Genomic DNA, 13,446 nt, shown 5'->3' with positions numbered 1-13,446 from the left:
ATATGTAAAAAGACTTCAACACATACTTAAAACCATGTATTAAAATGTGATTAAAATGGACCAGAAATCTAAATGTAAATTCTAAGAGAAAATATTTACCTGGGATGAGGCAAATATTCCTTAAACAGGATATTATAAACACAATTAATAGAAAAAACTACAGAAAGACTTCAAAAGAATTGCTAAGAACTCCTGTTCGCCAAGAGATACCATCAAGAGATTGAAAAGACAAACTGTGAACTAGAAGAAAATATCTGCAAATAACATATATGATCAAGAAATAACATCCAAATATATAAGGAACTCTAAAAACTCAGTAAGAACACAAACAAATTAAAATGGAAAAAAGGTTCAAACACATTTTGTCAAAGAAGATAGATAGCAAGTAAGTACAGGAAAAGATGTCCAATATCATTTGTTAGTAAGTGTGATGACATTAGAACTATAAGGAGATACTACAACTACACACTTATCAGATGTCCAAAGTTATAAAAGACTGACCATACCAACAATTACCAATGATATGAAGCAACTGAAATTCTTATATGCTGCTAGTGGGAATGTAAGTATATAACCACTTTGGAAAATAGTTTGTCAGTGTCTTTTAAAGCTATAATATCCACATTCTATATGACACATCATTGTACTACCAGGTATTTACCCATGAGAAATGAAAACATATGTCCATACAATCACTTGTGCATGAATGTTTACAGCAGCTTTATTGGTAATATCCAAAAACTGCAACAACTCAAACATCCATCAACAGGTGAATAGATAAACAAACCATGGTGTATCCATAAAATGGGTAATACTACTCGGTAATAAAAATGAACTACTGATACATACAACAATGTGGGATGAATCAAAATAACTATGCTGATTTAAGCCAGACTAAAAGTAATATATATTGTATAATTAAATTTACATAACCTCCTAGAAGACGCAAATCACATAATGACAAAAAGCAGATTCAGTGTGGTTAGGGTAGGAATAAGGTATTACAAAGTCACATAAGAAAACTTTTGGAGATGATGGATATGCTACTTATTTTGATTTTAATTATGTTTTCACAAGTATACTTACATGTCAAAATTTATCAAATTGTATACTTAATATGTACAGTTTATTTTATGTCAATTATACTTCAATAAATCTATTTTAATGAATTTATTAAATATTACCCTGAAAGGCATTTAGGTACCTTGAGTAGCAAAAGTCCTAGGCTCATTCCTATCTAATTCAATGTTATTCATATGTTTTGTGTGTCTAAAAGTAAAATGAATTGCACACAGTAGTACATCAAGATGATTTAAATGACATGCAGACAGAAAATGCTATTAACTGGCACATCACTAAGTACTATGCAATGAAACAATAAGAATAATTACCAATTGAATTTCTATAGGAAAATATGAGTTTTCTTAGTTTTTATTTCTACAAAATTCAGTAAAAATTTATACTCACCTCTTTGGATAACCTTGTGAAGACATCTCCTCCCCTGAGAAAATCCAATATTAAATACAGCTTCCCTTCAGTCTGAAAAGCTAATTATAAATCATGATGTAGTACCAGAACAATCTAAAAGGCTTAAAAAGCTTAATACACTTTTAAGCTAATATGTCTGTTTAGAGTCTTATCCCTAAACAATATAAAGTGATTAAATATTTACTCACATGGGCCATTGTTGGATAATGTCTCAAAATTAAATGCACTTTTTAATCCAGTGTTAATATAGCTATAAATTCCTTCTCAGAAAAAAATCAACTTTGCCTGTGGCTTTACACAGAAATTTCTATCACCAATGTTTTCCTGATTTTTTTTGTAGCATGTTTTTCTACCACAGTCTGAACTTCACCCCAACCATCTATTGAAAATCTATTAAATCCATAAAGATCAAGAAAAATAACACCCCCTTCATTAATTTTTCCAGGATTCTTGATTTTCAATTTCCTATATCATACCTAACCCCATCCACATGAAATTATTTGCTATTACTCTTGAGATCTCATCACACTTTATGTATGCCTCTCTTTTATCATATTTATTGCGGTTTGATTTATAAATTACTTCATTTATGTCTGTGTTCTTTATAGATTATAAATTTCATAACCACTGTATTTAATACAGTGTTTTGCACAATAGGTGCTTAATGATTAATGATATACTGGAGATTAAAGGTTCTCAGATAATGCTATTTTTATTCTATTAGGCTAACAAAGAGTGAAAGAATAATGGATGCAAATTTCTTACAGGTCCTTAAAATACAACTGGGTAAATAGTTTAATGCAATATTTGTCAAAATTACTCTAAGAATAAAATCAATAGCTGCTACTAATTTTTTAAATGTAAGAAAATGAAAGTAACACAGTAGACTGCATCAGTAGTTTCATTTTATCTTTTAGTTCCCCAGGGAAGCCATATTCCACAATCTCATCCATACATTAACACTGGAGTCATTATTCAAATTTAGAAATACCTGACTCCAAAGCTCCTGTTTGTTCAATGATTCTCAGTGTTTTTGAATGATATTTTGTTACTTCTACGTATAAAAAATAGTTCTAACAGACTAATATGTTGTACTCAGGTTGGAGCTCAGTGGTAGAGTGTTTGCCTAGCACATGTGAGGCCCTGGGTTTGAAACTCAGCACCACATAAAGATAAAAAAATAAAATAAAGGTAGTGTGTCCATGTACCACTAATAAAAATATATTTTTAAAAAAACAGACTACTGTAACTACATGATCCTCTTGAAAGGAACCAGGAAATAAGATTAATATTGTTATTATGAACAAATACCCAAATAGTTTACAAAAATTATCACAGTAGTTTATTGCCTAAGATCACTGGAGGTGCAGCCTAGTATAGGAATACTACTAGACAAGTATGCAGAAGACATTATCTTGTTACCTTGGACAAGTTAACCAACACAGACAATAAAATAATTAAAACTAAAAGCTAGATGTTTATACTCATTTCAGATAAATATATTTTACAAAGTTGAATAACAATAATAAATTTGAAGTATTTGTTTCTTGTTCTTTTATTATGTAAATGGGAATCTTCATTCTCCAGTTCTCTAAATAAGAAGACTACATACCATAGTGCAATTTGACAATAAATGGATGATTTACTTCCACCAGTATATCCCTCTCCATCTTTGTACGAACTCGGTCTCGAACTAAAAATTACAAAAGGGTAGAACATATTAAACTTATAATTTCAGTAATGATCTAATCAATGATTTACCAATCAAGAATATAAAATAATAAAATATAACTTCAAAGGTGCCTAAGTTTACAGTGTATATATTCCTAGATAATAACAATCATATTCTCAGAACATAAACAAACTCAGTATATATCTAGAGAAGGGTTACAGTGGCAAAAATCAATATTTGGCTACTATGCATTTATTGTGTAGTAGCCTTTAATTCTGCAAATGAATTTATCATTAGAAATTGAGCTTATTATTATTTCTATCATAGCCTAGAAGATAGTATAAAGTATATGTAGGTGATTGTGCTTTCTTAATATGTAACACCAACAAAGATATAACAGAAAAAAAACAAAAAATAGTGAAAGAAAAGCGTATATCTAGATAAAATTAAATTAAATATGTCACATTTCTAAGCATGAAATTTTAACCAAGATACATTCTCTTTAATCCCTTACATGCTGGTTCAAAAACTATAAGAATTACTAATGTTAAGAAACCATATCTACTCACATTATACATGCAATGTATAGCATATTACTTAAAATAAACTATTCCAAACTCTATTTTAATAAACTTTCTAATTTTATACCTTTTAAAGAAGCTTTTTTTAACACCTTCATTGCATAGAGTTGCCCAGCATCAGGACCCGTCTTCTTTCTGACCAGAAAAACCTAATAGGAGAATTTTCTTAAAAAGTGAAATTCACGTCATTGTTTTTTTATTTTTCTCATTTTTTTAAGGCTGACCAACAGGTATTAAGGCACTTAGACAAGAGCAAGAAGTTCAGGTATGCTACTGCAGTCAAGTAACTACAGATAAAAATAATAGGCTATATGTTTCAAAAAAGCTAGAAAAACGAAGCCATTCTTGGCTATCCATAAACTCACTAGCTCATATCTTTGTTCTTACATTTTCTCTAATGTTATAAAGATACTTTCCCAGTAAGTTATATAGTAATTTATATTTTTAGTTAGTATATTCTCATATTCTCCTTCATTGAGTAAATAAAACTCTTCATACAAACCACTTTAGGAATGAAAATTTTAAAAAGAAATGACATGGTACTATACTTTGAGAAGTCTGTGATATAAGAAATAAAATAACAATGAATGACTAATTTGAGGTGAAGTCTTCCTTCTAAAACCCAAGCCCATGTCCATGTCCTTAATAAAGAATAAAGTTTATTACCATGAATTTGATACTTCCATTTCTCTTTATTTATTGGTCTATTTTAGAAGTTACCAGACATTCTATTTTCTAGTGAGTAATCACAGGCAATGCTTATCTACTGTCTGACACATAAAAGAATCAAGATGACACATTATCTCAATATACTAGTGAATGTTAACTCTTAAATGTTACTAAGCAAATTTTAGTATTATACTATCTTTTCAAATTAAGAATGTGACTCATTAAAAGCTAGGTTTTTACAAGGCTTCAGTTATGAAAGAAATATGAACAGATTATAGTTTTATAAGAATTATTCATTAGAAAAGAATTTTTTCTTTTTTCAATTAATAAGTAATACTTGTTCTCCATCTCAACCTGCTATTACAAACCCTAAGAAGTTCTAATCAAGTGTTGTTGCTTAAATTTAAAATGCAAATAAGTAACACAAACTTATTCACCCACAATTGCAGATGGAAGAACTGTTAATTTTTGTGTTTCCCATTTCCCTAGGTATAACTCAAAACCCTTAACTGCATATCATGTATATGATAATTATATTTCAACACAATGGGGAGGTGTCTTAATTCAAAATCTATGACATGGTATTTGTACCATTTAATAGTAATCAGTTTGTCATTGTTTCTAGTATAAATGGTAATATATGAAAAATTAGCTACTTCAGTATACAACCCAAAAAATTACACAAGTGTTCTGCTTTAAGACATCTATTTTATTTCCAGATGCAGTCAAATTATTTTATATGTACTTTCCATTTCATCATAGAATATTAAAAATAAGGGTATATCAGGGCTGAGATTTAATAAAATTTTAATAATTTATTTAGATAAACTGCTAATCCCTCATCAATGACATCCTTAATATTGGGGCAGTGAAGAACACAATGATTACTGGTACTATTTAGACTCCCTATCTTTATTGTGCCAAGGTGCTAGCAGTGTACAATTAATATCTTAGGATTACTATAAAATTGCTTTGACCTGAAGATTCCCTGAAAGGGTCTTGGGGATGTCCAAGGATATGCAAACCAACATGAGAAATACTATTCCAGAACACAGTCCTTAGAGGAACTGCAAAAAATAAAGTATTCAGGGTGAGAAGAGGGAATAAGGAAGAAAGAAATACTCTAGATTTTCACAAATATGCTGTCATACAAAACAGCCATTTTTTTACTAGCTCTTTTAACATTCCTTAGAATCCCAATATGTCATCTATAGAAGTCATCATTCACAATATAGAGAAGTAACCATTTATTTGTTCATTACCTGGTCTCCTTTTATCAGTATAAGACGACATATCTCTCTGTCCTTGTTTCACAAACAACTATAGAAGGAGTAGTTTGGCTTCCAACTAGTGCATATAAAACCAAACCTATCCTAACAGAAGAGAATCCTTTTCAGTTACACTAGTATTATTTTAGGAAATTGCTCAGATGGGAAATGAATAACTTCAATATATTTTTCTGTCAATAACATGGGCTTTTATATTTTCCATTAATGCTAATTAAGAAGTACTCAATAAGCATTTGTTCAGGTGAAGTAGAAGATCACACATATTTAAATGCTGATTATAGAGAAAATACCTACTAAAGGATATTTTAAAATATAAAAATATCTTTTTAAACCTTTCTTGACAGTTAATCAGTTATTTAATAGCACAAGAGTTCGATATTTTTTAAATATATTTTAAGTCCTACACTTAAAGGCTTTATTACCACAAAACCAAAAACATTGTTTTATAATTCATGAAAGTATGCTTTATATAGATATGATTTGTTGTCTGATATATAAATAAGTCCAATCTCATGATTTCAAACATGTTTATGCCTGAACTTGTTTTAGAATAATTCAAGTTTTTAAGTGTACTACATTTTAAACCATATGTTATTGATCATTAATAGCATAATACTATATATGCTTCATAAGGAATTTTATATGTACCTTTCATGATGATAAAGTTTGCTTTTTAAAGTGTAATTTGAATTGACTTTATGAGGATTTCCCATTAGACTATTATGACATTTAATATCATAAGACCATAAGACTTTATATGAACTAAAAATCCCATTTACTGCCTTTTAACAATACAAACTTTATTAAAAAAAACTTAAATAAAACTCTGCAGCCCAAAGTTTCTTAGAATTGCTCCTACACTTATCTGATTCACAGCCTTGTCCAAATTCCTGAATAGGCTCAGCATATAACAAGTCATACCTACACAATGCCTACACACAAATGATGTAATCCTGACAAACAAGTACATTCACATCCTAAGAAGCAAAATAATAAGTAAATTAATTAATTAATTAATAAAACAAAAAACACTTCAATAATATTTCTTCGGTTTGGTTAATTAACTGCATAAACTTCACTATTCTATATTTTAACATTACGAATTTAAAAAAAATAATTAGTAGTGTCCTTGTTGAACCAAATTCCTGCACAAAACTGAGTGTTCCATGAATTTAAGGACTACAATGACAACTCATCATATTGAATGTGAAGATATGATTGAAAAAGTTCAATACATTATACTATTCTCTTTATGAAGATCCATAAGAGAAATTTTTCTCTTCTTTTTAATCTGCTTCTACTTTAAAGATATTATCAATAATAACACATTAGAATACAACAGCTTTCTTACACTGGTTGCCGAAAACTGAAGTCTTCATTTTTGGCCCATTTCTGGAAGACTTTTAGGCCATTATGTCATACATTTGTGAAAAACAACATGAATTCCTAGATTCATCTAATATTTCCTGCTCTAATATTTCTGCTTCCATTTACATTGCCACTTATATTTAATACTATTTTATTTAATATTCATCTATAAAAGCCTTAAATCTTTCAATAAGGCTAGGAAGAAATAAATGCATACATAAATATACATATCAATAACAAAACAATTAATCTTAATGGTTTGAAATGTTTGCATGGTGAAATTTCATTTAATCCAAATACACATTTTGGTATATAAAAGAAATTCATCTCTATTATTCTAAAATTAGGATCATAAAACAGTTAAAAATTTAAAAAATAGTTAAAATAAAGATATACTCTCGGAATCATTAAAATAAATGTGTCTAGAATGTACATACCTACTCTACAGGTCAGTTTGAAAACCACCTCTCCACCACCATTACAATCTATTAATAGCCCTTTCTAGTTTTTCTCTCCCTGGAAAACTGTTCAAATCCTATCTACTATCTTTAGATATCTCCTTGTACCAATTTGCTGCCAAGCCATAATCCATCTCTTTTTGTCCTTTGTGTGTCCCAAAAATGTTTCTATATATTTCACATATTATATTCTACACTGCAGAGATATTGCGTTACTTTAAGATAATTAATATATACATCATATTCATCAATACTATGCATACAACTTTTGTATAAATACTGAGTATTCAATAAATGTCTTTAAAAATGTTCCACAGTACTACAACTAATCACTGCTCAGTTGCCTTACTTTTTCCTTTTGAAACTAAACCTCAACTACTAAAAAATTAGTAGTTTCTACTTAACTCTCTTCTTCCTTAAATTGTAGTTGTTGCTATTTTACTAAAGGCTGTTAATTGCTGTACATATGCAATAATAGAAGGTCAGGAACTAGACCTGCATACTTTTTTCCAAGAAACATGATAGCAAATACTTATTAAACAATCCCAATAATGAGTATATAAGTAATTTTTTTCTCAATTTTGCTTTCTTAAATTTTTAATTCCTTAAAGGCAGGAGTTTCACATAATACATATCAGCCAGTACCTACCCTTGTTCTACTTTATACATCCATGTTCTACCTTACTCTAAGAGATGATAGATGAACCTATAAATTTGTACATGAATTAAAACATAAATTCTAACTTCAAGGATAGAGCGAATAAATATAGATGAATTCATCATGACAAAGCAAGTTGTGTTTGTACTATCATAAACTGGCAAACAAAGAATATCACTCTATAAAAATCAAACTAACTTGATTTAGACACCTAAAAAAGAGCATGCTATATTTTTTAATTGAGATATCAGTAATTCCAGGAGATTGGAAAAATCTTGACTATTACAGAGAAGTGCAAGGAAATAGTAATAAAAGGACAACAAATAAAATTAGAGTTACCCATGTGGGCATCTTTTTTCCATTTTTATTAATTCTTTTTAGTTATGCATAACATCAGGATTAATTTTGACATGGTTATAAAGGCAGGAGGAGTTTAGAAACATTTTGAGAAATTTAGAAACATTTATCAAATTTATATTCATGTATACACTTTTTGGCTAAATGTTTACAAGAAAAATAAATGTAGAAGGCTGGGGCTATAGCTCAGTGGCAGTGCATTCACCTAGCACATGTGAAGCACTGGGTTTGATCCTTAGCATTGCAGAGAAGTAAACAGATAAAATAAAGGTATTCTGTCCAGATACAACTACCAAAACATTTAAAAATAACAAATGTAGAAAAAATTATTCATTACCTTTCCAAATGATCCCTGACCAAGAACCTTGAGCAATTCAAACTGGGCAGGATCTGCTTTCTCATAACCTTCCTTAACATGATGAGTAATAGGGATTTCTTTAACAACACCATCATCCTGTAAAAAATAAATCCAAACAATACACAAATATAGTTCTAACATCTTGCAATTAGCTCTATTTAAAACAGAAATCACATACTATCTGCCTCCTTCAATCTATCACATAGTTTTATGGGCTATTTCTTATCCCCATTCCCCTGTTTTCTAACTTAACATGCAGGTACACCACCACTATCTTCCCTATCATATATTTTTCTGTGAGTGGAAGCAAGCAAAATAAAATCTATGCTTCAGTTTTCCAAAAAGGAAATAATAAACTAAGTGTTACCAACTAAAATTCTCAACACCCTCACTGTATTGTGACTTATAAGGCAGAGTTAGTCAAGATAAAACCTTGTAAATTGTGAAGCGTGGCAAAAAATGTAAACTTCAAGAGTTACTTTCGATAATGTTTTACTATACCCTTTTGAATAGTTAAGTGTCTAATTAGACACATCAATGCAAAAGAAACTGGCATAAATAAAAGAAAATTTTGAGAGTTCAAAAAATGTTTCCAGGCCATGATCCTACTTTTATTGAATAACTGAATATAAATTACATGCCAGATTTTCTTTCATCGGGGCCAGGCAGAAAGGAAGCCACTCAGGGAATATTTGAGCCCTTTGGTACAGGGTTCCACTCAACTGTATGACTACATTCAAGTGAGTTATAATTCTAATCCCTAAAGAAAGCATAGTTTCTAGGGAAAAAAAAACTCAGTTGCATTACTTATCATAAAATAACACATCTGGAAGGATCTGGAAGGGTCTGGAAGGGATACATTATTTAACCCTCTCACACAGATTATTCCATGAATAGTTGTTCACAATGTCTAGAATTCTTGAGTTTTCCATTATACCATATTAATACTGGTCTGGATGTTAAGAATATTCTTGATCAATTTACCCTTATATTAATTGACTAATCAATGATGGCTATGGCCAAGGTGAAGAATAATGTGGTCCCAAATTAGACAGGCTTCATGGCAGCTCAAATAACTTCCATGTTACATAGGTAATCAAACATTCACTCTATCAAGAGAGTGCACAGGCAGAGAAATTTTAGTTTTAGTTGTTAGGAACCATTATTAAATCAATCAGAAAAAAATACTAATTGACTCAGAGTATGCCAATGGATGTTTCTTATACAACAAAATAACATTTAATAGACCATTTTAAGTAGTCAAAGATCTGTAAATTTTAATAAAAATAAGGACTGAGGACATAGCTCAATGGCAGAGCACTTATCTAAGTGTAAGGTCATGGGTTCAATCTCCAGTGCCCACACAAAAAATAAATAAACCTGCTATGAGTCAGCTTTACCATTTGAAAGGGTCCTTTCTTTTTTATAGTCAATAATTTTTTTAAATGTTAAAGTACATGCTTTGTAGATGACACTTTTGAAATCTATGAAATTATGGTGTATTTGTGTGTATCTTTAAAATATGTGTACACCAAAAACAATAGATTACATGTTATTAATATTATAAATGAGTTTTCACTACATATTATACATATATTACTGGTCTTTCAAGTATGAAAGTTTCTGGAAGTTTTTTCCTGTGAAAAGAACATTAGAAGAGATAAGAGACTTGCTTCTATTCCTAGCTCTGTCATGCACAAACTAAGCACCCTTGACCAAATCACAAACTGCTCTCTACTTCAGTATTTTCAGATGACAAAGGGGTCTTGTTGGATGGGTGTCTAGACCTGGATTCTATATTGAACACAATATACTATTATCATGGTTAAGAAGGCACTTCAGGTACCTAGCATGTTTAACATCATTACAAGCATGGATCATGATAGCATCAGGTTTTCTAAGAAGTGCTCTAAATTGGGAAACAAGTGTACACTAATTAGGTTCACCAAACCTAAACAAGTCTTCCATATGAAAATGTCGATTCAAAACCCCTTCCTCCCTTTATTAAAATACACACATGCCCATGCTTTAAAACTGCAATATGTCTCTCAATTTTCAACAGAAGTGCCCTAAAGGTTCCTAACAGGAAAATGTTAGTAGATGAGAAAGACCCCTCTTCCTAGCAGGCAGCCACCATAAAATAATGTTATAATGTGTTCTAATATCTTATCTTTCTTTCCTACTGGACTGTTAATTTCTTCAATGCAGCAATTACCACATTCATCTCTGTATTCCTAACACTTAGTACAACACTTGTTTGATCTTATGGGAGAAGAAAGCTAAGGAGTTTTATAAAAATAGAGAGAAGAAAAACATATTTTAGAAAGAAAAATAGCTCTTACCAAACATGTGAAAAAGGTAGTTTTGTGAGATAATAGATATGGTAATTTGTTTCACTATATTAAGCATTTCACTATGCATGTGAAAACATTTTATATATCTTAAATGCATACAATAAAAAGAATTATTTTGAAAGGTAAAATTAACCAATAAGAAATATCAAAATTATTTTAAATAGTTAAAAAAAATTATTGGTAGATGTTATACAAAATAGTGGGTTTCACTGTAGTATATTCATACATGCACATAACATAATTTGATCAATTCAAACCCTAGTATCTCCCCTTGTCCTTCTCTCCTCCAGACCCCTGGTCCCTTTCCTCTATTCTAATCTTCTTCTATTTTAATAGAATCTGTTTTTCCATTTTTCTTTTTAGCTTCCATATGAGAAAAAAAAATAAGGCATTACCTTTCCCAGCTTGGCTTAAATGGATAGAACTGGAGAGCATTAAGTTAAATACTTTCTAAAAAGCAGAAAAATATATACATAGAATTTATTTTGAATATATAAAGAAAACAATAAAACAGGAATCTCATTCTGGGTAATGGAATTATGTGAATTTAAAATATTACTAACCTTCTGATAGCAATATTTCTAAATTTATTAAAATGAGCATTTTTCCTTTAGAGTGTGAAGAATGTTAATGAACTTTTCCCATTATTCATAAACATTATTTTTATTACACTGTACTGTATTCAACACAAATGAAGGACATAATAACCCATAATCTGTATTTTTAAATGCTGATATTTATTTAATGCTTATCCATTTGTCTTTTTAAATAAATATATTTGTTCCTAGGCAACCATCTGCTACAAATTAAATCACTAAATTACGGGAGGTTTGCCTTTAAGTGGATAGAATTTTATATTATAGTTGGTTTGTCTTTAAGTAGATAGTAGTATATAATGGCCTATGTACACATAAGAATCATCTATAGAAGAAAAATGTCTTTAATACACTTGTTTGGATCCCAGTTCCAGAGATTATGGTTCAGGAAAACTAGGGTGGTTTAGGCATGCATACTTTTAAATCTCACCAGATGATTATTCTGATACTTGTCTAGGATTTTGGTACTTCAAATATGGGTAATTGAAGTTATATATATATATATATATATATATATATACCAATGCAGATATTTACACATAAAATACATATACAGATATATTTCTTCATGAACATACATATATATAAGTGCTTACAGTTACTTATTATAGGAATGTTTTATCATTTGTATGCCACTAGCTCTTTTTTTTTTTACTATCAAAGTAATTGATGCCTTCCTGTGTTACCATTTCCAATATTGTCTTTTATTATTTCCTGTTTCCCGCCATATTCCTAAATATTGCAGAACATAGTGTAGCATTCCCATGGCTATGTTCATTGTTAACTATTATAATGTTGTTTTCTTGTCTCTGAAATTCCCCCTCCAACCACCCTCTACTTCACTTTCTTCAGGTTTTACACTACTCCATAAGTTTAAGAATAGCAACAATCTAGCTTTATATAAGGTAGTAGTTTACTTCTCAGTGAGTCTTCTGTTTCTTCCCTAAGAGTATACCATCCTCAAGAAAGTTCTCTATCCTTGTATAATAAATTTTTGGTATATCATCTTATCTTCCCATATAAACACTCTTTTAAATTTTGCATATATACTCAAATAATTGACAACATTTATTAAACAATATTCTGTATCAGATGCTGCTACACACTGGGGATTCAGGAGTAAAATATTTGGAGAAAGAAGATTTGGTCAGAATCACATCCTTTAAAGAAACAAAAAGATCCATTCATGTTAAGGGTTGAATCAGTTCTCCTCAAAATTGACATGTTAAATCCTAATGCCCAGTACCTTAGAGTATGACCATATCGGGGTACTTTAAGGAGGTCATTCAGGTAAAATGATATCATAATGGATGTTGCCTAACCTAATATGACCGATATCCTTATAACAAGAGGAGATTAAGACACATACACACAAAGGAAACCCCATGAGCAGGCATAAAGTGAAGGGACCTATGTACATGCTAAAGAGTGAGGTCTCAGAAAATCCAACCCTTCCAGCATTTTGATCTCATACTTAACAGACTCCAGAATTGTGAGAAAATACATTTATGTTGGTTAGGCCACTCAGTCTATAGTACTTTGTTAGGGTAGCCCTAGCAAACTCATAAATAGTATCTGATCTTAGTGGATCTGTGAAA

The 13,446-nt window shown here is 30.2% G+C and overlaps 1 protein-coding gene across 5 annotated transcripts in view; it reads right to left on the bottom strand.

The window, feature by feature from the left end:
- RPS6KA6 (ribosomal protein S6 kinase A6) overlaps window positions 1-13,446 on the bottom strand; it is a 102,114-nt gene that overhangs the window by 49,712 nt on the left and 38,956 nt on the right. For all 5 annotated transcript variants that reach the window (XM_079124510.1, XM_079124511.1, XM_079124512.1 and 2 more), the window contains 4 exons: window positions 8,878-8,994; window positions 3,809-3,890; window positions 3,101-3,181; window positions 1,468-1,547 (listed from right to left, as the gene is read on the bottom strand). In XM_079124510.1, coding sequence (XP_078980636.1) covers window positions 1,468-1,547; window positions 3,101-3,181; window positions 3,809-3,890; window positions 8,878-8,994 — 360 coding nt within the window. The remainder of the gene's footprint in view (window positions 1-1,467; window positions 1,548-3,100; window positions 3,182-3,808; window positions 3,891-8,877; window positions 8,995-13,446) is intronic.

This window comes from Sciurus vulgaris (genome assembly GCF_902686455.1).
Source record: "Sciurus vulgaris genome assembly, chromosome: X".
Lineage (NCBI taxonomy): Eukaryota > Metazoa > Chordata > Mammalia > Rodentia > Sciuridae > Sciurus > Sciurus vulgaris.
The sequence above is the reverse complement of the archived record's forward strand: the minus strand, read 5'-3'. Positions and strand labels throughout refer to the sequence as shown.